The 25,819-nt window shown below is 43.5% G+C and overlaps 1 protein-coding gene across 19 annotated transcripts; it reads right to left on the bottom strand.

Moving 5' to 3' along the window:
* Positions 1-238: 238 nt before the first annotated feature.
* On the bottom strand, positions 239-25,378 carry LOC129708981 (transmembrane and death domain protein 1-like). Of its 19 annotated transcripts, none has more exons than XM_055655104.1 (8): positions 25,012-25,378; positions 24,655-24,711; positions 23,749-23,870; positions 22,165-22,270; positions 13,725-13,901; positions 6,790-6,909; positions 6,263-6,415; positions 239-690 (listed from the first exon to the last, which is right to left on the bottom strand). In XM_055655104.1, exons 5-8 carry the CDS (start codon positions 13,873-13,875, stop codon positions 308-310), a joined length of 807 nt encoding a protein of 268 aa, XP_055511079.1. In that variant the 5' UTR covers positions 13,876-13,901; positions 22,165-22,270; positions 23,749-23,870; positions 24,655-24,711; positions 25,012-25,378; the 3' UTR covers positions 239-307. The 19 variants fall into 19 exon arrangements, with proteins under 19 accessions (XP_055511079.1, XP_055511076.1, XP_055511081.1 ...); XM_055655101.1 differs by having other exon boundaries at positions 24,675-24,711; XM_055655106.1 differs by having other exon boundaries at positions 23,749-23,774; positions 24,675-24,711.
* Positions 25,379-25,819: the final 441 nt, after the last annotated feature.

Raw genomic sequence — 25,819 nt, 5'->3', positions numbered from 1 at the left:
TTGGTATCATCTGCATACTTACTAATCCAATTTACCACACCTTCATCCAGATCATTGATGTACATGACAAACAACAAAGGACCCAACACAGATCTTGCTAATAAAGTAAGATTCCATTCACAATATGACATTTGAATTTTGAAATATTTGGCATTGTTATTTTTTGTCTGTTTTCTGCTTTGAGGCAGACATGACTTCAGTTGGTGTGTTCTGTTTAGGTATAAGATCTCAGACACTGCTCAGTAAAAGTCTTTAATTCTCTTTACATTTCCTTTATCATGACTGAAACAAAGCTGGACAAGCTTTTTCAGTTTCCACTCCTCTTTGATTTTGCCATTTCTTGGTTCTGATTTACTGCATGAACAGGCAGGCAGTAACGTTTGAGGTGTTTCGATCTTGTTTTCACTTGCACACTCTCATCATCGGAAGAGTACACCATTTGCTTCAGCGGACGCCTTCGGTGCTTGCTGCGTTGAAGCACTTTCGAGCGACGCATTATCTCCAAACAATCTTTCCTCGTTATTCTAACAATGAAATACAGACTGATTGCTCCCAAGAACGTTGAGCCAACAAAACCAAACAATACACCCCAGAGCACCATCTTGAATCCTTCTGTGGGCTTTCTGGGATAAGGTGGGAGTTTTTCCATTTCAACAATGAGTTCCAGTTCATCCCAATTAATCTCCAGAACTGAAATGGAAAACAGATTTGTGATCAATAAATGTACAAAACCATTTGTAAAATGCTGGAAATGCTCAGCATGTTAAGCTAAGAGGGTAGTCGACATCTGGATTAAGCTGCAAGAGGAAGCAGTAGAAGCAGATACATGAGCAGTGAAATGTCCATGATGACAATGTCCATAGGAGATGTGTCCAGCTCCACCGATCAGATGGACACACAGGTGGAGCACAGGTGGACACACAGGTGGAGCACAGGTGGACACACAGGTGGACACACAGGTGGACACACAGGTGGAGCACAGGTGGAGCACAGGTGGAGCACAGACACACAGGTGGAACACAGGTGGAACACAGGAGGAGCACAGGTGGAGCACAGGTGGAGCACAGGTGGAGCACAGGTGGGAGGAGGACACACAGGTGGACACACAGGTGGACACACAGGTGGACACACAGGTGGACACACTGGAGCACAGGTGGACAGGTGGACACAGGTGGACACACAGGTGGACAGGTGGCACAGGTGGAGCACAGGTGGAGCACAGGAGGAGCACAGGTGGACACACAGGTGGACACACTGGAGGTGCACAGGTGGAGCACAGGTAGAGCACATGTGGACACACATGTGGAGCACAGGTGGACCACAAGTGGAGCACAGGAGGAGGACAGGAGTGCAGGTGGACACACAGGTGGACACACAGTTCAAGTTCAAGTGAGTTTATTGTCATGTGTCCCTGTATAGGACAATGAAATTCTTGCTTTGCTTAAGCACACAGAAAATAGTAGGCATTTACTACAAAACAGATAAATGTGTCCATATACCATGATATAAATATATACACACATGAATAAATAAACTGATAGATACATAGAAACATAGAAAATAGGTGCAGGAGTAGGCCATTCAGCCCTTCGAGCTTGCACCGCCATTCAAAATGATCATGGCTGATCATCCAACTCAGTATCCTATACCTGCCTTATCTCCATGCCCCCTGATCCCTTTAGCCACAAGGACCACATCTAATTCCCTCTTAAATATAGCCAATGAACTGGCCTCAACTACCTTCTGTGGGAGAGAATTCCAGAGATTCACCACTCTCTGTGTGAAAAATGTTTTCTTCTGATAAAGTGCAAATAGCAGAAAGTGGTTATTAATAATCAGAGTTTTGTCCGAGCCAGGTTTAATAGCCTGATGGCTGTGGGGAAGTAGCTATTCCTGAACCTGGTTGTTGCAATCTTCAGGCTCCTGTACCTTCTACCTGAAGGTAGCAGGGAGATGAGTGTGTGGCCAGGATGGTGTGGGTCTTTGATGATACTGCAGCCTTTTTGAGGCAGCGACTGCGATAAATCCCCTCGATGGAAGGAAGGTCAGAGCCGATGATGGACTGGGCAGTGTTTACTACTTTTTGTAGTCTTTTCCTCTCCAGGGCGCTCAAGTTGCTGAACCAAGCCACGATGCAACCGGTCAGCATGCTCTCTACTGTGCACCTGTAGAAGTTAGAGAGCGTCTTCCTTGACAATCTGACTCTCCGTAATCTTCTCAGGAAGTAGAGGCGCTGATGAGATTTTTGATAATTGCGTTAGTGTTCTCGGACCAGGAAAGATCTTCAGAGATGTGCACGCCCAGGAATTTGAAGTTCTTGACCCTTTCAACCATCGACCCGTTGATATAAATGGGGCTGTGGGTCCCCCTCCTACTCCTTCCAAAGTCCACAATCAGTTCCTTGATTTTGCTGGTGTTGAGGGCCAGGTTATTGTGCTGGCACCATATGGACAGTTGCTCGATCTCTCTTCTATATTCTGACATCCCCATCAGTGATACGTCCCACAACAGTGGTGTCGTCAGCGAACTTGATGATGGAGTTCGCACTGTGGTTGGCTACGCAGTCATGGGTATAGAGTGAGTACAGCAGGGGGCTGAGCACGCAGCCTTGAGGTGCTCCCATGCTGATTGTTATCGAGGCTGACACATTTCCACCAATACGAACAGACTGTGGGCTGTGCATGAGAAAGTCGAGGATCCAGTTGCAGAGTGATGCGCAGAGACCCAGTTCTGCGAGTTTGGTAACCAGCTTGGAGGGGATGATTGTGTTAAATGCCGAGCTGTAATCGATGAATAACAGCCTGACATATGAGTTTTTGTTGTCCAAGTGGTCCAGTGCGGAGTGGAGGGCCAGCGAGATCGCATCCACGATTGATCTGTTGTGGCGGTAAGCGAACTGCAGTGGGTCCAGGTTTTTGTCGAGGTAGGAGTTGATTTGCTCCATGATCAACCTCTCAAAGCACTTCATCACCATCGGCGTTAATGCCACTGGTCGATAGTCATTGAGGCACGTCACCTTACTCTTCTTGGGCACCGGTATAATTGATGCCCTTTTAAAACAGGTGAGAACCACAGACCTCAGAAGTGAGAGGTTGAAAAATGTCCGTAAAAACTCCAGCCAGTTGGTCCGTACAGGTTTTTAGAACACGACCGGGTATACCATCAGGTCCAGGCGCTTTTTGAGGGTTCACCCCTCTGAAGGATTTCCTGACGTTGCACTCTGTGACTGAGACTGAAATGCCATCACAGCGAATGGGGGATCGGGAAGGCACATCAGTATTCTCCCTGTCAAAGCGTGCGTAAAACGCATTGAGCTCGTCATGGTGGTGGAGCACAGGTGGAGCACAGGTGGAGCACAGGAGGAGCACAGGTGAACACACAGGTGGACACACAGGTGGACACACAGGGGGCAGAGAGGGTAGATTTAGGGAGGTAGCTTTACAGGTGCAGCCAGATAGATGGTTTCTGCCAGGAAAGGTGGGCAGGTAGTGCACATGCTCCTGTGGCTGTCTCCCACTCAAATGTGTGCACCATTTTGGATCCTGTTGTGTGATGGGCTCTCAGGGGCACATAGCAGGCAGCACCATGTATTGCTCTGTTGAACAGCATGGTAAGACTAAGTCCCGGTGTGATAGGACAACGCATGGTAGGACATGTTACAACTAAGTCCATGGTAGTGCTGGAGTAACTCAGCGGGTCAGGCAGCATCTCTGGAGAAAAAGGATGGATGATATTTTGGGTCGGGACGCTTCTTCGGACTCAAGTCCATGGTAGGACTGAGTCCAGGCGAGTCCCAGTGATAAGGGACTGCATAGTCAGGAGTACAGGCTGGTGTTTCCATGGCCACAAACGAGACTCCTAGATAGTGTGTCTTCACACTAGTACCAGGATGAAGGATGTGTCTGAGCGAGGGTGAACAGCCAGGAATTGTGGTCCATCTTGGTTCCAATGAAATAGGTAGAAAGGAAAGTGAGGTCCTGCAAAGAGAATTTAGATTGAAAACAGAACTTCCAGGCTTGTAATTGCCAGGATTACTATCTCTGCCACATGTTAGTGAGGAAAGGAATCGAAAGATAGTGTCGTTCAAGACGTGGCTAAGAAATTGGTACAGGAAGATCAAGTTCAAATATAGATTATTGGCCTCTCTTCCAGGGGCTGGACAAGAGGGCCAGATTGCATCTGAACTGGAGGGGAATTAATATCTTTCCAGGGAGAATTGATATTCAGGAGGGTTTAAAGTAGCGAGCAGATGGGTAGAAACCAGATCAGACAGTGGAGGAACCAACCGATGGGAAGGTCAAGATTATGACCAGTAAATCTCAAAGGAAGGACAAGCATGGAGAGATTAATGAAGGTGGGTTATACAAGGAGTATTATGTGTAAAGTGCTTCACAGAAGCATGAAACAATAGGAACAGAACAGGCAGCTCGACATTCAAACATTTCAACCTTTCATATGTCTTACCAATTTGATTGATTTTTATGAAGAAGTAACAAATGTGATTTATGAGGCTAGGGTGGTGGATGTTGTCTACAAGGCATTTCATAAAGTCGCTCATCGTAGGCTGATTCAGAACATTAAGATGCATGGGGTCCGAGGCGAATCAGTAGTTTGTTTTCAGCTTGTTCTATCTGCCCACCATCCCCATGTGAAAAAGGTTAGAAACATAGACAATAGGTGCAGGAGGAGGCCATTCGGCCCTTCGAGCCAGCACCGCCATTCAATGTGATCATGGCTGATCATCCAAAATCAGTACCCTGTTCCTGCTTTCTCCCCATATACTTTGATTCTGTTAGCCCTAAGAGTTAAATCTAACTCTCTCTTCCCCTCAGGTCCCCTTTATATTTTAAAACTGGATCCTTAGTGACTAAGGTAGCCTTTGTCCACCCATCTGTGAATCAAGCCCCCACCTCACCTGTATCCACCTATCCACCTTCTTCAGTCTGAAGAAGGGTTTCGGCCCGAAACGTCACCTATTTCCTTCGCTCCATAGATGCTGCTGCACCCGCTGAGTTTCTCCAGCATTCTTGTGTACCTTCCACCTATCATTTGCCAGGCTTTGTAATGCCCCGCCTCTTTCCTGCACTCTCTCCCCCACCACATTCAGTCTGAAGAAACGTCACCTATCCATTCAGTCTGAAGAAACGTCACCTATCCATGTTCTCCACAGATGCTGCCTGACCCGCTGAGTTACTCCAGCACTCTGTTTCACAGCACTCTGTGAAACGTCACCTATCCATGTAACCATATAATCATATAACAATTATGTTATATTATAAACAATTATGTTATATTATGTTATGTTATAACGGCCATCTCGACCGTTCTAGTCCGTGCCGAACACGTATTCTCCCTTAGTCCCATATACCTGCGCTCAGACCATAACCCTCCATTCCTTTCCCGTCCATATAACTATCCAATGTATTTTTAAATGATAAAAACGAACCTGCCTCCACCACCTTCACTGGAAGCTCATTCCACACAGCCACCACTCTCTGAGTAAAGAAGTTCCCCCTCATGTTACCCCTAAACTTCTGTCCTTTATTCTCAAGTCATGTCCCCTTGTTTGAATCTTCCCTACTCTTAGTGGGAAAAGCTTATCCACGTCAGCTCTGTCTATCCCTCTCATCATTTTAACATTACATCCCAACTTCTATACTCAATGCTCTGATTTATAAAGGCCAGCATACCAAAAGTATTCTTTACCACCCTATCTACATGAGATTCAACTTGCAGGGAACTGTGCACAGTTATTCCCATATCCCTCTGTTCATCTGCATTCTTCAATTCCCTACCATTTACCATGTACGTCCTATTTTGATTTGTCCTGCCAAGATGTAGCACCTCACACTTATCAGCATTAAACTCCATCTGCCATCTTTCAGCCCACTTTTCCAACTGGCATAAATCTCTCTGTAGACTTTGAAAATCTACTTCATTAACCACAGCACCACCTATCTTAGTATCATCTGCATACTTACTAATCCAATTTACCACACCATCACCCAGATCATTGATGTACATGACAAACAACAGTGGACCCAACACTGATGCTGCCTGACCCGCTGAGTTACTCCAGCACTCTGTGAAACGTCACCTATCCATGTTCTCCACAGATGCTGCCTGACCCGCTGAGTTACTCCAGCACTCTGCGAGTATTGAGCAAGATTCCAGCATCTGCAGTTCCTTGTGTCTATAGGTCCCAAAGTATAAATCTCTATGCATGACAAAGATACGTTTAACTCTCTGAACTTGAACTTACGTTCACTCCGTTTGTCTCTGTTACTGTCCTTCGTTTTAATTTCATCATCAGTTACAATCAGTGAGGAGTGTGCATTCTCCAGTGTTTTACCATATTCTTCAATATTCTTATACACCTCCAAAGTCTTGTCTTGGTTCATATTTTTTCGCATTTCTGGTAAAAGGAGGTAGATTTTAGCTATCAGAAAAGTCCATCTTCCTGCAAGAAGTTGTCATTGTAATTTTGTAACCTCGTATGATAAATTGTGAAAATATAAGATCAAACATAAATAAACTGAAAACAAGATATAGAATCTCTGCTCCTGCCTTTAGCTAACAAACGTCCTCTCATCAAATTCATGGTTAGAATTAGTTTTACTCTTGCTACATAATATTGTAGGAATAATGTGATAATCTTTAGAATTCAGTAACTGAAATGACTGATTTTAAATCTTGTTGGACGTCAGGTTATTGGCAGTATTTAGACAAGCTAATAATGATTATCGAATGCTTACTGGCTAAATATGCAGTAATTATTGAAAGAATTACCGTTATCAATATCTTCTCGACCGACCTGCCTGAGTGCCCGTGACAGGCGATCCCAGTACATGCTGTCTCCATCATCCCGCAGCCACTCGATTAAAATGTCCACGCAGTTTCTGAATTCATCTAAGAAACAGAACAATGAATCATGGAAAAGAACACTGATGATGAGTTCTGCAGCAGTAAATCTCTGGCAATGAGCTGCTTTCAATGAGACCATGTGTTCTGTCGTATCCTTAATAAATTAAACTCCAACCAGCTCAAGGACAGAAATGAATGTGGAAACAAGGAACTGCAAATGTTGGTTTACAAGGAAAGACACAGAATGCTGGAGTAACTCAGCGGGTCAGGCAGCATCTGTGGAGAACATGGATAGGTGACGTTTCACAGAGTGCTGGAGTAACTCAGCGGGTCAGGCAGCATCTGTGGAGAACATGGATAGGTGACGTTTCACAGAGTGCTGGAGTAACTCAGCGGGTCAGGCAGAATCTGTGGAGAACATGGATATGTGACATTTCTGCTCTGGATTTAAGTCTGAAGAAGGATCCCAACCTGATAGAAATGAATGTCTGAACAGCCGGAAACCAAAGACTTGATATTTTATAAAGGCATCTCAGCATCATAGAATTGTAGAATAGCTACAGCACAGGAGAACAAAATCAGCCTGTTCCGAATTGCACTGCTTACTCCATGCAGCAGCAGCAGCTTCAGGAGTCAACATCCAGGCATTGTAAATATCACCACAATTTCTGCCTTTGGAACCAACGTGCTTTCACTTCTATTTATAGAGTTTAGTGAAATTCCGGCCGAAATCTATGTAGATTATATCAAATACATTATTCTCATCAAGCTTCCTTGTTAAGCCTTAAAAATATTCAATCATTATGACGATATGATCTTCCCTTCAGAAACCCTGACTGCCTTTGATTATAGTCATGGAGTGATACAGTGTGGAAACAGAACCTTCGTCCCAACTTGCCCACACCAAACAACATTAAATAGTTTATTTCAAAATACTCAGAATCCCTCTGAGTTGGTGTAGCTGGTAATATTAGAGTGTAGCCGGGTGTAGTTGGTACATATCGTGTGTCTGGGCCATGTGGCTCTTTGACCACTTTCAGTAATTTACCTTTCTACTTTAATTTAATGTTGTACAAACCGGCCTGTAATTTTACTTCGGAGTCACGTGAGTGACTACGTGAAGACCCCGCCAGCACGCATGCGCGACATAGCGTCTCACGCAGTGCAACAGCGACGGGCGGGGGAAGAGCTCTCCTGCGACAGAGTTTAAAACGGGACCTACAGGTAAGTTAAGCTTATTCTGAGGTCGCTATTTCGAACCCTTGCTGTGTTCTGTGTTTTCAGCGAACATGGACAAGGGAAGAAAACTAAAGAAGGTCGTGCCCCATCCGACTGTGGTGGCCCAGGAGGGTTCCAGCAGTGGGGTGCGACCGGCGGCACTTGGACCGCACTCGCTGCGGTCCACAGTCACCGACACAATCACTGCACAGCCAAGCCCAACTCCGCTAGCTGCTCAGCTCGAACCACCGCAGCGGGTTGGAGGCAAGGCAAAGCAGAAGTCGGTCTGGCCGATAGACTCGGACGAGTCCGGTCAGGATGACGCGCTGCCCGAGAGCGGCAAAGGTGACCGTTTATCCCGCATGGAGCGGTTGATGGAGCAGATGCTCCAGCGAGACTTGCTCCAGGAGATGGAGCAAGCTCGCCATGGGAGATGGAGCAAGCTGCTGGGAGTGGTCAACAGGTTTGCGGTATCACCACGAGCGGGACAGCCGTTGTAGTCGAAACTGGTGGCCAGTATAGACTACCTGTCCTTCCACCCGCTACAGGAACAGGTAGTCAATGAGACTATGGACAAATATACACCTCCGGAGAACTGCATCTCGCTAAATGTACCAGCCGTTAACAGCCAAATCTGGGGGTACATTGGCTGGGCATGAGCTCCAGAAAGTCTTAAAGCTCCAGACGTCAGCAATAACGTCTATGCTCATTCGGTTGATGGGGTCGAAATGACCGATAACCAGCAGGACACAGTGGCTCTACTGTGTAACACACAGTATGAGATCAACTGCCTACGGAAGGATGCCATCAGGCCTGCCCTCAATCCCAAATTTGCAGGGTTGTGCAAAACTGCAACTGCGCAACCACAAATACTGCTTTTTGGGAATTCGAAACAAGTCAAAGATCTGGACGAAGAGTCGAAAGCCGTTGGGCTTATGTAGTATATATTTATACAAAGTATTCAGGGATACAAAATTGATTTCATCCAAAAAAATATGCCACCAGTTCAACATGTACCTCACAGGGAGTTTGTACTCTCACAAGGGGAAAAATGCGAGGGACATGCAGAACTGGTGAGGTTACATGCAAAAGGAGTCATAGAGAAAATGGAACATGACTCTCTGGAATTTGTATCGAATATTTTTACAAAAACCAAGAAAGATGGTGGATGTCGCATCATCATTGACTTAACTACACTGAATACTTTTGTTAGGTATATACATTTCAAAATGGAAACATTTGTTACTGCCAAACAATTAATTTCCAAAGGATACTTCATGGCATGCATCGATTTGAAAGATGCATACTATTCAGTACCCATTCATAAGGATCATCGTCAATACCTAAAATTTAACTGGATGGGGCAACAATGGCAGTATAAAGCATTGCCTAATGGTTTAACATCAGCCCCAAGACTGTTTACCAAGATATTAAAACCAGCCTTGGCAATACTGAGAAAACAAAAACATATTGTCATGGCATATCTTGATGATATTTTGATAGTGGGGAAAAGCCTGGAATTAGCTAAATCAGCGGTATTAGCTACCAAACATCTGTTTGAAATACTGGGGTTTGTCATACATCCAGATAAATCTAAGTTGACACCATCCACAACTATGGACTATCTGGGATTCACAATTAACTCTATCCACATGTCTGTAACATTGCCAAAAGACAAAGCAGCAGAATTGGTGATAGCCTGCAACAAATTGATTGTTACTAATCAACCATCTATTCGACTGGTGGCAAAAGTGATTGGGAAATTAGTAGCAGCATTTCCAGCTACTCAACTTGGACCTTTGCATTACCAAAAGGGCAAAGGTGCAAGCGTTAAAACAACATGCAGGTCATTTTGATCGACCTATGCAATTACCAGCTAAAGCAATTTCAGAATTACAATGGTGGAAAGAAAACATTTGGCATAGTTCCAGCCCCATCGTTATCAGAAACCCAGCATCCACATTACAAACGGATCCCAGTGCTCAGGGCTGGTGAACAACTAACATTATATCTAGTACTGGTGGCAGATGGAACATACAAGAATCATCACTACTACAGACACTGGGTATAAATTATTTAGAAATGTTGGGTGCGTTTTATGGGCTAAAAGCTTACTGTTCAGCTATGCACCATTTGCATGTCCGCCTACAAATTGACAACACCACAGTGGTGGCTTATATTAACCATAAGGGTGGAATAAAATCGATATCGTGTGACGATCTGGTCAACACAATCTGGCAATGGTGTGTCAACAGACATATTTGGCTATCAGCAACTTACCTACCAGGTAAGCTCAATACAGTGGCAGACACCAGGTCACGAAAATTTAATGACAACGCCAAATGGATGTTGAACCATAAAGTGTTTGCTGATATTACAAAGCGGTATGGCACACCTGATATCGATCTCTTTGCATCCAGACTGAATCACCAGTTACCAACATATGTCGCTTGGGAACCAGACCCTGAGGCAGCAGCGATGGACGCATTTTTGCTGAATTGGGAAAAACATTTCTATGCCTTTCCCCCCTTCTGCCTCATCAGTCGGGTTCTACGCAAAATACAAAGGGACTCAGCTTCAGGTATTTTGGTAGTACCCAACTGCCATGGTTCCCTGTGGTCCTCGACATGGTCTCTGAACCACGTATGACCATTTCCAAAAGGCCAGATCTATTGGTCCATCCTGTTACGGGCGAAAGTCATCCATGCCATGACAGGATAAATCTGTTGGCTTGCAGAATCTGAAACGGCCTCTGTTGGATCTGGGATTATCGGACAGGACCATGAACATGATCACGGCGGCCTACCGAGAATCGACTAAGAAGCAGTCCCTCTCCAGCATTCGGAAGTGGGAAGCGTACTGCTCGAGGACTGGGGTAGCATACAGATCAGCTACAATTACCAACATCCTGCAGTTCCTATCCAGCCTTCACTTCGATGAAGGACTGAGTTACAGCACAATTAACTGTGCTATGAGTGCTCTGTCAGCGTATTTATGGCAGAAACCAGGACAGCAGTCCATAGGATCTCACCCTCTGGTTGTCAAACTAATGAGGGGTATCTATAACACCAATCCCCCCAGACCAAGGTACACCCAGATGTGACACGTCAGTGTCGTCCTGACATTACTAAGGGGTTGGTCACCAGCCAAGTCCCTTTCCCTGGAACAGCTCACTCTAAAACCGTCATGCTGATGGCCTTGGTCTCAGCCCACAGGGTCCAGTCCCTATACAAATTAAGACTGGACAATATGGTAACATCAACTGACAAGATAACATTCAGAATCTTGGAGCTGGTCAAACAGAGTAGACCGGGAACTTCGGGACTGACTTTGGAATTCCGGGCATACCCACCTGATCCCCGTTTGTGTGTCATGTCACATCTACTGCTTTATCTTAGGACAACAAAAGCCTTAAGAGGAAGCGAAATGGCATTATGGGTTAGCTTCAAACAGCCTCATGGTCGGGTGTCAGTACAGACCATCTCAAGATGGCTCAGACAGGTTCTGGGGGCTGCTGGGGGGGATACTGACATTTTTAAATCTCACTCCACCAGGGCAGCATCAACATCGGCGGCCAGAAATATGGAGGTACCAATGGACCATATTCTGGCAACAGCAGGATGTTCTACAGAAAGGACTTTCCAAATATTTTATAACAAGCCGATTGCCAAACCTGCAGAGTTTGCAGAAAGAATTTTAAGTTCTGCCAATATATAATTTAGCCCGAGAGGGCGTTATTTTCTTTGTTTAAAAAATAAATATCGTTATTGTTTTAAAAACATTGATTCATGTTTAATTACAATAACATACTTCCTCCCTTGGATGACTTCGGCAATGAGTGAAGCATGGATTGTTCCACGGCTTGAAATCACAGATCTTTAAAATCATCACGTAGTCACTCACCTGACTCCGAAGTAAAATAGTAAGATTAAACGAGAACTTACCAGTTTGAAGTTTGATCTTTATTTTATGAAGAGTTACGATGAGAGATTACGTGCCCTCCGCTCCCACCCTCTATTATAAAGGTCAACTGGTATCCTAGTTCTTCTTATCTTACTATGTTTATTTCAATTACTATTCCTGTGATTCCACACCGCTGCTTTGAAGAATGTCGTGCATGCGTGCTGGCGGGGTCTTCACTAATCCCTCATCGTAACTCCTCATAAAATAAAGATCAAACTTCAAACTGGTAAATTCTCGTTTAATCTTAAAATTATTGTTTACTGCTTCCTCTCATTAGTAGTCTGATACCATTGCTGTAGCCAGGGAGGAGTGAAACATTGATGGCCAGTGGTTCAGGAAGCATCTTGCAGAGGCAAGGGAGTAATCAACATTTCCTGCAACCGGATTGAAAGTGCAGTCACCTATATTGTCAACTGCAAACTTACTAATCTTGCCTTGTGCATTCCCTCCAAATCCTTGACCTAAACCTTAAACAACAATGGGCCAAGAACCAATAACTGCGGCACACCACTAGTCACAAATCTTCAGTTCAAAAACAACCTTCCACCATCACTCTCTGCTTCTATCCATGAAGCCAATTCTGTATCCAGTCAACTAACTCTGGATCCCATAAAAAGAACAAGTTGACCGACAACTTTAGGCTGTGCACACCATACGCAAGCAGAAGAAAGCAACCTTCAAGAGCAGCCCACTTAGCATCAGAGTGAAGGTGGTCTGGGGGGGATGACAAAGACAATGCAGGAGTGGGAACAACAAGTAGAGAGGATGGTAAAGACAGCATGCTTGCCTTCATTAGTTTGGGCATTGAGTATAAAAGTTGGCAAGTCATTTTTTAATTATATGTAACTTTGGTCAGACTACATTTGGAGTATTATGTACAATTCTGGTTGTCACACGATAGGAAAGATGTGGGCCTTTGGAGAAGATACAGAAATTAGTTTGATGAATGGTCCTGACCCGAAACATCATTTGTCCATTCCCTCCACTGATGCCGCCTGACACACTGAGTTGCTCCAGAATTTTATGTTTCACAAGCCTGGATTAGAGGTAAAAGGAGAGTTTGGACAAACTTTGGATGTTTTCTCTGGAGGCTGGAGGCAATCAGATAGAAGTGTATAGAATGATGAGAGGCATAGATAGGGAAGATAGTTAGGATGGAAAGGAGAAATACAAGAGGGCATAGGTTTAAGGAGAGATGGGAAAGGTTTAAAGGAGATTTGTGAGGCACGTTTTACACATGGGTGATAGGTGTGTGAAAAATGCTGGTGTTCGGTACGCATTACAATAAATAAAGGGAACTGAATATGATAGGAATGTTAGAGCCATTTACACAGACGCATTAACTAGCGGGAAACCAACCATGGACAGTGGATGGAATTAGTTTGATTAGCTTCATGGTCAGTACAGACATGCTGGATCATAGTTCCCATACTGTTGTATGTCGTATGTTCCATGTTCATTGACAAACCCAATTGACTGTTCAAAATTGATGCATGTTGCCAATCTCACCCTAAATATTCAACTTTAAGTTAGTATAGAATATTTTACACTTTACATTTTGATCACCAATTAATTGGGCTCTTACTGTTGTTTGTAATATATTTAACGAATTGGATGAAAATGTACAATTTTCTGATTAGTAACTTTGTAGATGTTTGCTATTTTGTGGATTTACCTACCGAGTTCTCTGCGTTTTCTAGTCTTGAATAGATTGTCATTTTCCTCCAACATGTTATCAATCTCCTCCATGATATTCTGTTCAGGGTGGGTCAGCTTTGTGTGTAATGCTTCACATTCAACAGAGGTGAGAAGATCTGCAATTCGACTCATTTGGTGAATTCCGATATCATCCGCAGCTGCAAAAGAGATTTTATCTCCGTAAGTGAACGAGATGGGATTGTTGTAGCAATTGTATCCATTAAAACATTATTTTCAACTAGTTAATTTGCCAATAATGTTATGAATGAGAATGGCCCCTCACAGCTCCAGTACTGGAGTTAACCTGGGCCTCTGGTGCTGACTGTAGACACTGCACCTTCTTCCAGCATAAGATTGCGGCTTTATAAGGTGAAGGTGAAAGTCAACAGCTCTGAATCACCTGTGGGCTCACCTCCCACTCCCACTCCATCCCATTCCCAGCCCTAGCTCACCTTATCCCACTCCCACCTTATCCCACTCCCACCTTATCCCACTCCCACTCCCACCCCCCTCCCACCCTATCCCACCCACCCTATCCCACTCCCACCTTATCCCACTCCCACCCTATCCCCCTCCCACCCCACTCCCACCCTATCCCACCCACCCTATCCCACTACCCCCCACTCTCACTACCACCTTATCCCACTCCCACCCCACTCCCACCCTATCCCACTCCCACCCTATCCCACTACCACCCCACTCCCACCCTATCCCACTCCCACCCTATCCCACTCCCACCCTATCCCACTCCCACCTTATCCCACTCCCACCCTATCCCACTACCACCCCATTCCCACCCTATCCCACTACCACTCCACTACTACCACCACCACCCCCACCCTATCCCACTCCCACTCTATCCCACTCCCACCGTATCCCACTCCACCCCCACCCCCACTCCCACCCTATCCCACTCCACTCCTTCTCCCACCCTATCCCACTCCCACTCCCACCACATTCCCACTCCATCTCAGCCCCACTCCCATCCCAAAGCTCTGTGGTTGATTCGGGAAGCGCGACATGGTCAGTGGAGGAGGGCTGTTGTGCAGCGGCAACACCTCATCTACAGTATCCGGTGTTTCCGATCTGGCCTCCTGTACATCGGTGAGACCAAGCGTAGTCTTGACGACTCTTTCACTGAACATTTGTGCTTACAGGAGCTCCCAGTTTCTAACCATTTTAACTCCCTTCCCATTCCCCCACTGAGCTTTCTGTCCTGGGCCTCCCCCACTGTCCGAGTGAGGCCACACACAAACTGGAGGTATAGCACCTCGTATTCTGCTTGGGTAGCTTACAACCCAATGATATGAATATTGAATTCTCTTGGTTTAGGTAATTTCCTCAAAGACCTCAACCACCTTTGTTTGTTGAGAGAACATGATTAATTCTAAAACACAACTGTGAACAAAATTATTCAGGATAATCCTCATATCCTCCAATCCCTTGGCTGTGGAAATTGAACAAAGCTTTCAATTCTAACCTGTATCCTCTGCTGAACATGTTGCGAGACACAAAAGTAGAACTGTTAGTTTCCTGACAAATCCCATCTTGTGTGTGGACATGGAGTTTCTAGCAGAGTTTAGATTCAAACATATTTGGAATTTAGAATCAAGCAAAGCAACAATAGGAATCCAATTGCCAAATTCCTCTGGGTCCTAAAGCCTGCTCATTCTTAGACATCTCAACTAAGTAACAAAATAATCAACAAAAGAAACAGAAAATGCTGCAAGGATTCACAAACCTCTGTTGTAAGAAACTCCTATTCACCTTAGTTTTCATGAACTGCCCTGACATTGTAATCATCTTCTATCTCATGTGTATTCCCACCAGTGTAGTCATCTCAAAGTCTTCTCTGTCATGCCCCCTAAGAATGTTCAGAATCTGCTAAGGGCACGCAACAATCGAACCTGAACAAAGGCATAAAAAAGGCCAAAGACATCCACAGGCAAAGGGTGGAAGACCACTTCAATACCGCGGACACCAGAAGCATGTGGCAGGGTGTCAGGGACATCACTAACTACAAGAGCAGCCCCGCCTGCCCCCACAGCTTTAAGTTTCTGGGCACTCACATTTCAGAGTACCTCACATGGTCAACCAACACCGCTGCGCTGGTCAAAAAGTCACAGCAACGACTGTTCTTCTTGAGAACATTAAAAAAGACTGGTCTGCCCCAACAGCTGCTGTCAACGTTTTACCGCTGCACCACAGAGAGCATATTAACGTATGGCATCTCTGTGTGGTATCTCAGCTGCACGGAGGCGGAGAGGAGAGCACTTCAGCGCGTCGTCCACAGAGCGCAGAAGATCATTGGGACACCGCTACCAGCCTTGGAGGGCATCTACCACACACGGTGCCTCAGGAAGGCCATCGGCATCCATAAAGACTCCTCACACCCTTGTAATGGACTGTTTGAACTACTTCCCTCCGGCAGACGTTACAAGGCCTTCTACGCCCGAACCTCCAGACTCAGGAACAGCTTCATTCCCAGAGCTATAGCGGCTCTGAACCGGCCCTGCTGAGTGCCCCCCATCCCCCCTGGACTGTCTCCCTCGGATGGTCACGTCGCACAGACACATCTGCACTTTAGTCTGTTTGACCTGTTTTACTGTTGTAATGTTCTTTTTACAAACCATGTTTCTCGGGGTATCTAAATCTATATTTTATTAGTTATTTATGTTATGACATCGGTTGGAAGCTGCAAACCCAAATCTCGTTACGCTTATGTGCAATGACAATAAAATATATTATTATTATTATTATATTATATTTTCTAATAAGATCACCCGTGATTCTTCCAAACCCCAACCTCGATCTTGTGCATCAGACTTTTACCCAAAGGGGGATGTAGAAGTTATGAAATGTTGAGTTGTAGGATGTACACAGCAGGTGGAAACTGAGAAACTATCACATGGTCTGCAGCAGAATAAACCACTTCCAACCATGTATGGTCATAACCAGGACCTAACCCAAACCCTACTAACCCAAACCCTAACCCAAACCCTAACCCTAACCCTAACCCAAACCCAAACCCAAACCCTAACCCTAACCCTAACCCCCTAACCCTAACCCTAACCCTAACCCTAACCCTAACCCTAACCCTAACCCTAACCCTAACCCTAACCCTAACCCTAACCCTAACCCAAACCCAAACCCTAACCCTAACCCTAACCCAAACCCTAACCCTAACCCTAACCCTAACCCTAACCCTAACCCAAACCCTAACCCTAACCCCTAACCCTAACCCTAACCTTAACCAGTTCTGTTGCATAGTCATACAGCATGGAAACGGGACCTTCAGCCCAACTCATCAATGCCAACCAAAATGTTCATCTTCCCTCACCCCATTTGCTCACGTTTAGGCATATCCCTCTAAACCGTTCATGTCCATCTCTGTCCAAATCGCTTTTAAATGTCATTATTGCCTCAACCACTCCCTCCAGCAGCTTGTTCCAGAAACCCACCACCCTCTGTGTGCAAAAGTTCCCCTTAGTTCCTATTAAATCTTTCCCTCTTCAACCTATATCCTCCCTTCTTGATTCATCAACTGAGAAAAAGACAGTGTGCATTCACCCTACCGATGCCCCATATGATTTTACATACCTCACTAACTTCATGCCTCGATCTCCTATACTCCAAGGAATAAAGTCCTAACCTGTCCAACCCCTCCATACAACTCAGTACTTTGTGTCCTGACAACGTTCCTCTGCAGATTGCACTCTTTGTAGTTGAATTACATCTTTACCTGAGTCATTTTACCCAGGGTAGGCGTATCAAGAACTAGGTTTAAGGTGAGAGGGGAATGATTTAATAGGAACCTGAGGGGCAACTTTTTCCACTGAGGGTGGTAAATATATGGAGGTAGTTGAGCCATGCACTATAACAATATCTAAAATATATTTTAGCATACATGAATGGAAAGGGCTTAAAGGGATAAGGGCCAAATGCATGCAGGTGCGACGAACCTAGCTGGGGCATTTTGGTCGGCATGGGCAAGTTGGGCCAAAGGGGTTGTTTCCAATGGTATTCCATCATTTTATGATCTTTATTGCCAAGTGGCTCCTTTACAACAAGAATATTAGTTCACTACATTTTGCATAATATGACCAGTTTATGTCAGTTCCTGATCTAAATATCTATCTTGTCTGCTTTGCAAGTATTCTGCCTCTACATCAGAGTGGTTGTGGTTACCCTGCTGTTGGAAGAATCTGATTAAGTTAGAGAACACAAAGTGCTGTAGACTCAAGAAACTGCGGAAAAGGGCCAGGGATTCACACAGAGGGTGGTGAGGATATGGAACAAGCTGCCAGAGGAGGTGGTTGATGAGGCACATTTGGACAAGTACATGGATAGGGGCGATATGGGATGTATGAAGACAAATGGGATTATGGTTGGAAGGTACATAAGGCAGGTCACCGTGTTCATTTCTGGACACCACATAAAAAGGAACTGTGTCGGAAAGACTGCAGATGCTGATTTAAATCGAAGGTAAACACAAAATGCTGGAGTAACTCAACGAGACAGGCAACATGTCTAGAGAGAATGAATGGGTGACGTTTCGGGTCGAGACCCTTCTTCAGACTGATGTCGGGGGAGTGGGTGGGACAGAGATAGAATGAAGTCGGAGACAGTAAGAGAACTGGGAATGGAGAGAGAGGGAAAGCAAGGCCTATTTGAAGTTAGACTAAAACCCTCTCTCTCCATCCCCTGCCCCTCAAATGATGTTGGCTAGACTGATAGGACTGAAGGCTGATAAATCCCGAGTCTGATGGTCTGCATCCCAGGGTACTTAAGGGAGTGGCTCTAGAAATCAAGGGTGCATTGGTAATCATTTTCCAATGTTCTATAGATTCAGGATCAGTTCCTGTGGATTGAAGGGTAGCTAATGTTATCCCACTTTTTAAGAAAGGAAGGGGAGAGAAAACAGGGAATTATAGACCAGTTAGCCTGACATCGGTGGTGGGGAAGATGCTGGAGTCAATTATAAAAGATGAAATAGACGCACATTTGGACAGCAGTCACAGGATCGGTCCGAGTCAGCATGGATTAACGAAGGGGAAATCATGCTTGACTAATCTTCTGGAATTTTTTGAGGATGTAACTAGGAAGGACTAGGGAGAGCCAGTGGATGTAGTGTCCCTGGACTTTCAGAAAGCATTTGATAAAGTCCCACATAGGAGTTTAGTGGGCAAAATTAGAGCACATGGTATTGAGGGTAAGGTACTGACATGGATAGAAAATTAGTTGGCAGACAGGAAACAAAGAGTAGGGATTAACGGGTCCCTTTCAGAATGGCAGGCAGTGACTAGTGGGGTACTGCAAGGCTCGGTGCTGGGACCGCAGCTATTTACAATATAAATTAATGATTTAGATGAAGGAATTAAAAGTAACATTAGCAAATTTGCAGATGACACAAAGCTGGGTGGCAGTGTGAACTGTGAGTAGTATGCTATGAGAATGCAGGGTGACTTGGACAGGTTGGGGGAGTGGGCAGATGCATGGCAGATGCAGTTTAATGTGGATAAATGTGAGGTTATCCACTTTAGTAGCAAAAATAGGAAACATAAAAACATAGAAAACAGGTGCAGAAGGAGGTCATTCGGCCCTTCGAGCCAGCACCGCCATTCATTGTGATCATTGCTGATCGGCCCCAATCAATAACCCGTGCCTGCCTTCTCCCAATATCCCTTGTCTCCACTAGCCCCCTAGAGCTCTATCTAACTCTCTCTTAAATCCATCCAGTGTCTTGGCCTCCATTGCCCTCTGTGGCAGGGAATTCCACAAATTCACAACTCTCTGGGTGAAAACGTTTTTTCTCACCTCAGTCTTAAATGGCCTCCCCTTTATTCTAAGACTGTGTCCCCTGGCTCTGGTGAGGTGGCCCACCTCACCTCACTATGATCTATCTCTCCCTCCTAACCCCAATTCTCCTGCCTTCTCCCTATAACCCCTGAACACTGAGTTTCCTGCACATGGATGTGGAGAGGATGTTGCCACTAGTGGGAGCGTCTGGGACCAAGGTCACAGCCTCCGAATTAAAGAACGTTCCTTAAGGAAGACAGATTATTATTTGAATGGTATCAAGTTGGGAAAAGGGGAAGTACAACGGGATATGGGAGTTCTTGTTCATCAGTCACTGAAAGGAAGCATGCAGGTACAGCAGGCAGTGAAGAAAGCGAATGGCAAGTTGGCCTTCATAACAAGAGGAGTTGAGTATAGGAGAAAATAAGTCCTTCTGCAGTTGTACAGGGCCCTAGTGAGACCACACCTGGAGTATTCTGTGTAGTTTTGGTCTCCAAATTTGAGGAAGGACATTCTTGCTATTGAGTGAGGGCAGCGTAGGTTTACAAGGTTAATTCCCGCGATGGCGGGACTGTCATATGTTGATAGAATGGAGCGGCTGGGCTTGTACACTCTGAAGTTTAGAAGGATGAAACATATAAGATTATTAAGGGTTTGGACACGCTAGAGGCAGGAAACATGTTCCCGGGGGAGTCAAGAACCAGGGGCCACAGTTTAAGAATAAGGGGTAAGCCATTTAGCACGGAGATGAGGAAAAACCTTTTCAGAGGGTTATGAATCTGTGGCACTCGCTGCCTCATAAGGAGGGCTGGAGGCCAATTCTCTGGATGATTTCAAGAGAGAGTTAGCTAGAGCTCTTAAAGATAGCGGAGTCAGGGGATATGGTGAGAAGGCAGGTACGGGGTATTGATTGTGGATGATCAGCTATGATCGTATTGAACGGTGGTGCTGGTTCGAAGGGCCGAATGGTCTACTCCTCCACCTATTGTCTATTGTCTTTTGTCTATTCCCAGTTCTCCCACTAGTCTTACTGTCTCCAACTACATTTTATCTCTGTCCCGCCCACTCCCCTGACATCAGTCTGAAGAAGGGTCTCAAGACGAAACGTCACCCATTCCTTCTCTCCAAAGATGCTGCTTATTCCGCTGAGTTACTCCAGCACTAAAAGGAACTGTGTTGCACTGCAGATATGTATAATTATATGAAGAGCTATGAAGACTGAATAAGCAGTCAAGGACATTTGACCAGCAGAGGAATCAAAACTAAGAGACAGAGAACTAAAGTTATAAGCAGATCAATTATAGGGCAAATATTGAAATTATTTTTTCATTGGAAGATGGTAGGGGTTTGGGAAGTGTCTGCTCGGTAGGATTGCATCACATATAAACAGCAATCAGACATGCAATGTAAGAGTCTTGGACCATTGATGAAAAGTGAGATTATTTTGAGAAGTTTCTTTTTGACCAGAACATGAAATAGGACTGAATAGCTACTCCTGCGCTGTGAATGTCCTGATTCTCTGTTTCTCAAAAACTGGTGCCTGCTGGGTTTAATTGGTAGAGAACATTGCACAAATGTAACTGGAGCATTTATAATAGTTTTCAATTGTGAACATGAATTGCAGGAGGCACAGTGTTTGTTCAGACTGTTGAAAGGTCCACGTTCATTCTGTACCATTTGTAAGACCTGGACTGGTTGAAACTCTCGATGAATTGGCAGCAACTTCATGGAGGTAAAACTCCAGATTGTTCACAACGCCTCAATGGGTGGTATAATTTAGGTAAACTTAATTTAATTTAGCCTATTTTATAACAATTATACCTTCTCAGATTACACACCAGAAGATCAAAAGTACGGTGATTAATTTCTGACTAATGCTAGTACATAACTTATCACTTAATTATTTTATTCATCTCTACTGCAATGAAAAATGATATTGATTATACTTCTTCAAGTTGGTTGACAGAGTATGGTTCTTCTCTTGCTGTTTGGTTGAGTTACCCATTGTTCAGAGAACGTTGATTGGAAGAATGTGTTCCATGTCTCATGTACTTCACTCCACTGAAATCTGATTGGTTACATTACAGACTCCGGTGGAATGAAGGACAGTAGAATGGATGGATGGATTACATCAGTCAGTACATCAATAGAGGTCTAGTTTTACTCGATCAAACTTTGTCCTTGACATGTCTTGGTCACATTTTCAAAATTACATTTTGTACATCGACACATATGATGCCAATATAAACTAGTTGTAGTCGTATTATTTCATGTGATTTATGTTTGTGCTCATACATCCAGACAGTAACATCTGCTAACCACTTTTAATATATAGTAGCTCACTCTGTATTCAATCCTGCTGTTAACAGCTATTAAGGCATTCAATTAGTCCATATCAGTTAGTCTTTCAAAAAATCCTTAAAGGATCTGAACTGGCAAATATTTCTAATCATTGGCCATTTTTTAAATGAAAGATTATATGCCCATTTGTGTTGCAGAAAGAGTTACTGTTTGGCTTTTTGATATTAATAAGGACATTGATCTGCAGGTTCGCACTGCTTCATGGTCCACACTTTCACAGACCATGTGACGGTGTGTTCTGTGTGTTTTATTCATACAAACCTCGCCAGCTTTTCAATCATGTACCTATCGCTCAATACGTTTTCAGTTTTCATCCTGTAGGTCGTCGTACAAGAATAAAGAAGTGATTTCTGGACTTCTCCTTGATCTATAGATAATTGAGCATAGCAAAGTGAAATAATTTCCAAATTAATTTGTCTATTACTGCAGGCAGCCTGGAACCAATTCTCGAGCTGTAAATTCAAACATTCCAGTGAACCAGTTGCCGTTTTCTGCCAGTAAGCATTCAATTTTGTTAAATAGTTTCAAAATATTATGCACCATTTCAAGCTTACCACAGCAACCTAAAGAAGGTTAAGATAATATCAGCAATAAGCCAGTTTATAGTTGCATCATAATCAATAATTAATTTCCCAAACTAAATCATACAAATGCATTAGCTATTTCCTCTGCTTCCTTTTTTATTTTACATATGTAAATGCCTTCTCTGAAATGCATATAAAGTTTTGAAGATACAACATTTTAATAGAAGGCACTAAAGTTCCCGTCTTATGTGTCAGTGCTGGAGCTCAAAATTGTTGTGCACTAATGGGAAGACAAGAAAAATGGAGCAGAAATTGGCCACCAAGCCCTTCAAGCCTGCCCAGACGTACACCGTGATCACAACTGATCGACGTTTGTCTCAGCCCCTCCCATGTACCAGTTCCCATTTATCTTCCATTGGTCCAATCTATATCTGCTTCCACTTTAAATACTTCTAATGATTCAGCTTTTACCGCCTGCTGGGATAGAAAATTCCTGATATTCACCACCCACTGCCAGAAGAAATTTCTAAACACCTCAGTTTTAAACAACCAGCCCGTTACCTGCAGTTATTCCCATGGTTTGAGATTTTCCCACTCATGAAGACAAGTTTTATCATTCTAAGATTGTGAAAAAAATACGACAATAGATCCTGGGAAGTGACCTGTTGGGAAGTTGAAGTTCTTTTAATTACTTGGAATGGTGTCATAATATAAAGGCACAAAGAAGGCTAATTCATGAGAGAATTTTAGAAAGTGGTGAACTTTCCTTGCAGATTAATTGTTTAACCTTAACTGTATCACTACTTCCAATTTAGCAAAATATGTTTTGAGATTTTGTGGATTGAAAGACTTTGGTTATAGTCTTGAGCATTGCATGTTTTGCCTGCAAGCATTGATAACAGACCTATTTAAATGAAAGAACGTACAGATATTTACATTTAGTGAAATGGAATGTGGGTTTTGGAGTTTGTAGTAAAAATTGCATTAAAAAGCAGGCTACATATTGGATCAAAATGTAGGTTTCAGATACGTCAACCAGTTCAACTTTATTCTGTTCATCTCATTTTGAAAGATTCAACTTTTCCATCTGGCAATGCTTAGATGATTGAGAGTGAGTAAGAAAATCCATCACTCAAATGGTTAAGCAGCAGAATTTACCTGAGATCACCTGCGTACAAGGACAGACACGTTTCCTTTTATGGAAAAAAGTTTCCCACATATTAGGGATAGCAGCGAGGTTTAGAGTGAGTAGGTCCACGCCTAGGGTGAGTACACCTGGCAACTACAGATTGTCAGACCATTTCAGACTTGTCAAACATACCTCCTTTCTGCAGGTTGGTGCAGGTTCTGAAAAACAAACAGTCATTGTTGATTGGGAGTTGCTGCAACTTGTGTAAATGCAGTGCTTTCACCCCGTAACCTGTTCACAGCTACACTTATCACCTACAAAAGTTTAAAAGTTGGGATCATTACGATTTCTTAAAAGGTAAACATTTGCCCTCTCGAATTTCCCATGTCTTAATTTTAATCAAAATTATTTAGTTTTTCTCTGAAATTTATTGATGTTAACATGTAACAAAATGATATTCCAGTCGATTAAGAAAAGATGTTTCTTACAAATGTCATTTGATCAGATTTTGATTAAAAGTCTTAACACAAAGCAATATATTTTAATATAAAACATAGTTTTGCAATTCATCTTAAGACACATGCCTGATTAATTTGTTTTTAAACCAACTCACCTGGTCAGATTTATGAGATCCAAGAGACTGCAGATGCTGGAATTTGGGGTGAAAATTAGAAACAAACTGCTTGAGAAACTCAACGGGTGAAGCTCAATGGGTCAGGCAGCACCAGTGTGTAGGTGGGTGGGGTTGGAAATGATTTATCAATATTTTGGGTCAATGCGCCGCATCAGATATTATAGGATTATTCAGAGTAACTTGTTTCAGTGTATTCTGGGAAGATTCATCTTGTTAAAAATGTCTTTCTTCATTGTATGTTTTGATGCAAATTGAAACTATTCATTTCAAATTAAAGGGGTAAAACTACATTGTATTCTTAATAAAATAGTGAACCACACGTTTCAAAATGATCTCAGAAATGGGAGAAAATAGAGTTACATGTTGTTCCTTCAACTTCCCAACTATCTAAGATTGCCTTTCAATGATGGGCTCTGTGAAACCGTAAACATTGCATGATTGCACATTAAACCAGTTTTACCCACCAAGTCTTGCTCATGGTTACCTTGTTCTGATCTTAGCCAAGCCATCAGGTTTTACAGCTGAATTAGAGAAGGAAAATAAAGATTACGTCAAACCATATCATAATTACACGCTCTCCCTAAACTATTCCAGGATAGCCACCAGTTCTCTGCTGGGGACCTTTTATGCTTTGTCTAAGAAAGATACTTCATTGCAGGGCTGTAAAGTGCAAAACAAAATCTATTGAGAAAGGGAAATAAGAAATATTATTACATGCTTCTTACAAAAACAAAATTATTCAGCAGTACATTTCTCTTTCGGGAGGAAATTTCTAACTCAACTTTCTCTTAAAAGCCAATCAAAGAAACAAGGTCACTCACCAACCACCTCGCAGTTGAACACCAGCCCAGTGCTACATTTCCCACAACTTGAGTAAAAATATACTTTTTGTTTACCTGGAGAGCTTTGAAAATTAAACACGTGAGAATTTAAGAGAAAGGTTGTCAGGAGGAAGACATTTTTCACACAGAAGAGCAAAAAAAGCTATTAAAAAATCAATCAGGTTTGCCTATCATTAAAAAATGATAGTATATTAGATAAATGGCCTTAAAACAATAGTAAAGAAAAACATGTTTTAGGCATAAAACATGGAAAGCAGGAAGACAAAACAGAAATGAGACAGAATGCAGCAGCTTAACTGAGGTCGAGGGAAGTGATCAGAATGTTTATCCTGAGTTCCTAGCTCTTATCTACCTGTCTCAACAGCTCAGCTGTCAGCTTGTCCCACACAGCAGTCCAATAAACAGCAACTCTTCCAACTCGACTCCACCTCCAACTTGACAAAGGATTTTATGCTTTGGGGGAAGTCTTGTTTTCAAACACAGGCACCTGGTGTCACCTAGAGAAGACCAATAACCCTGTATCTGGAAAGACTTAACCCTTCGATGTATATCTATTGATATAGCGTGTGACAAGAGTATTGATTTTAATTTCAATATGATTTTGCGATCTTGTGGAAAATGTTGTGAAGTGGAATCCCTTTTTCTAAACCCCATTATATCCTTTGGTCTTAATGCAGTCTGATGCACTCATCCCATGGGTACATGTCTAAGGAGCTACAGACCATTGTAGACCAAGTCTCCTGCTCAAGAGCAGGTATCCACACCCAAGCAATTTATCTTAAGTACT

The sequence above is a fragment of the Leucoraja erinacea genome, chromosome 24 (assembly GCF_028641065.1).
Source record: "Leucoraja erinacea ecotype New England chromosome 24, Leri_hhj_1, whole genome shotgun sequence".
NCBI lineage: Eukaryota > Metazoa > Chordata > Chondrichthyes > Rajiformes > Rajidae > Leucoraja > Leucoraja erinaceus.
The sequence above is the reverse complement of the archived record's forward strand: the minus strand, read 5'-3'. Positions and strand labels throughout refer to the sequence as shown.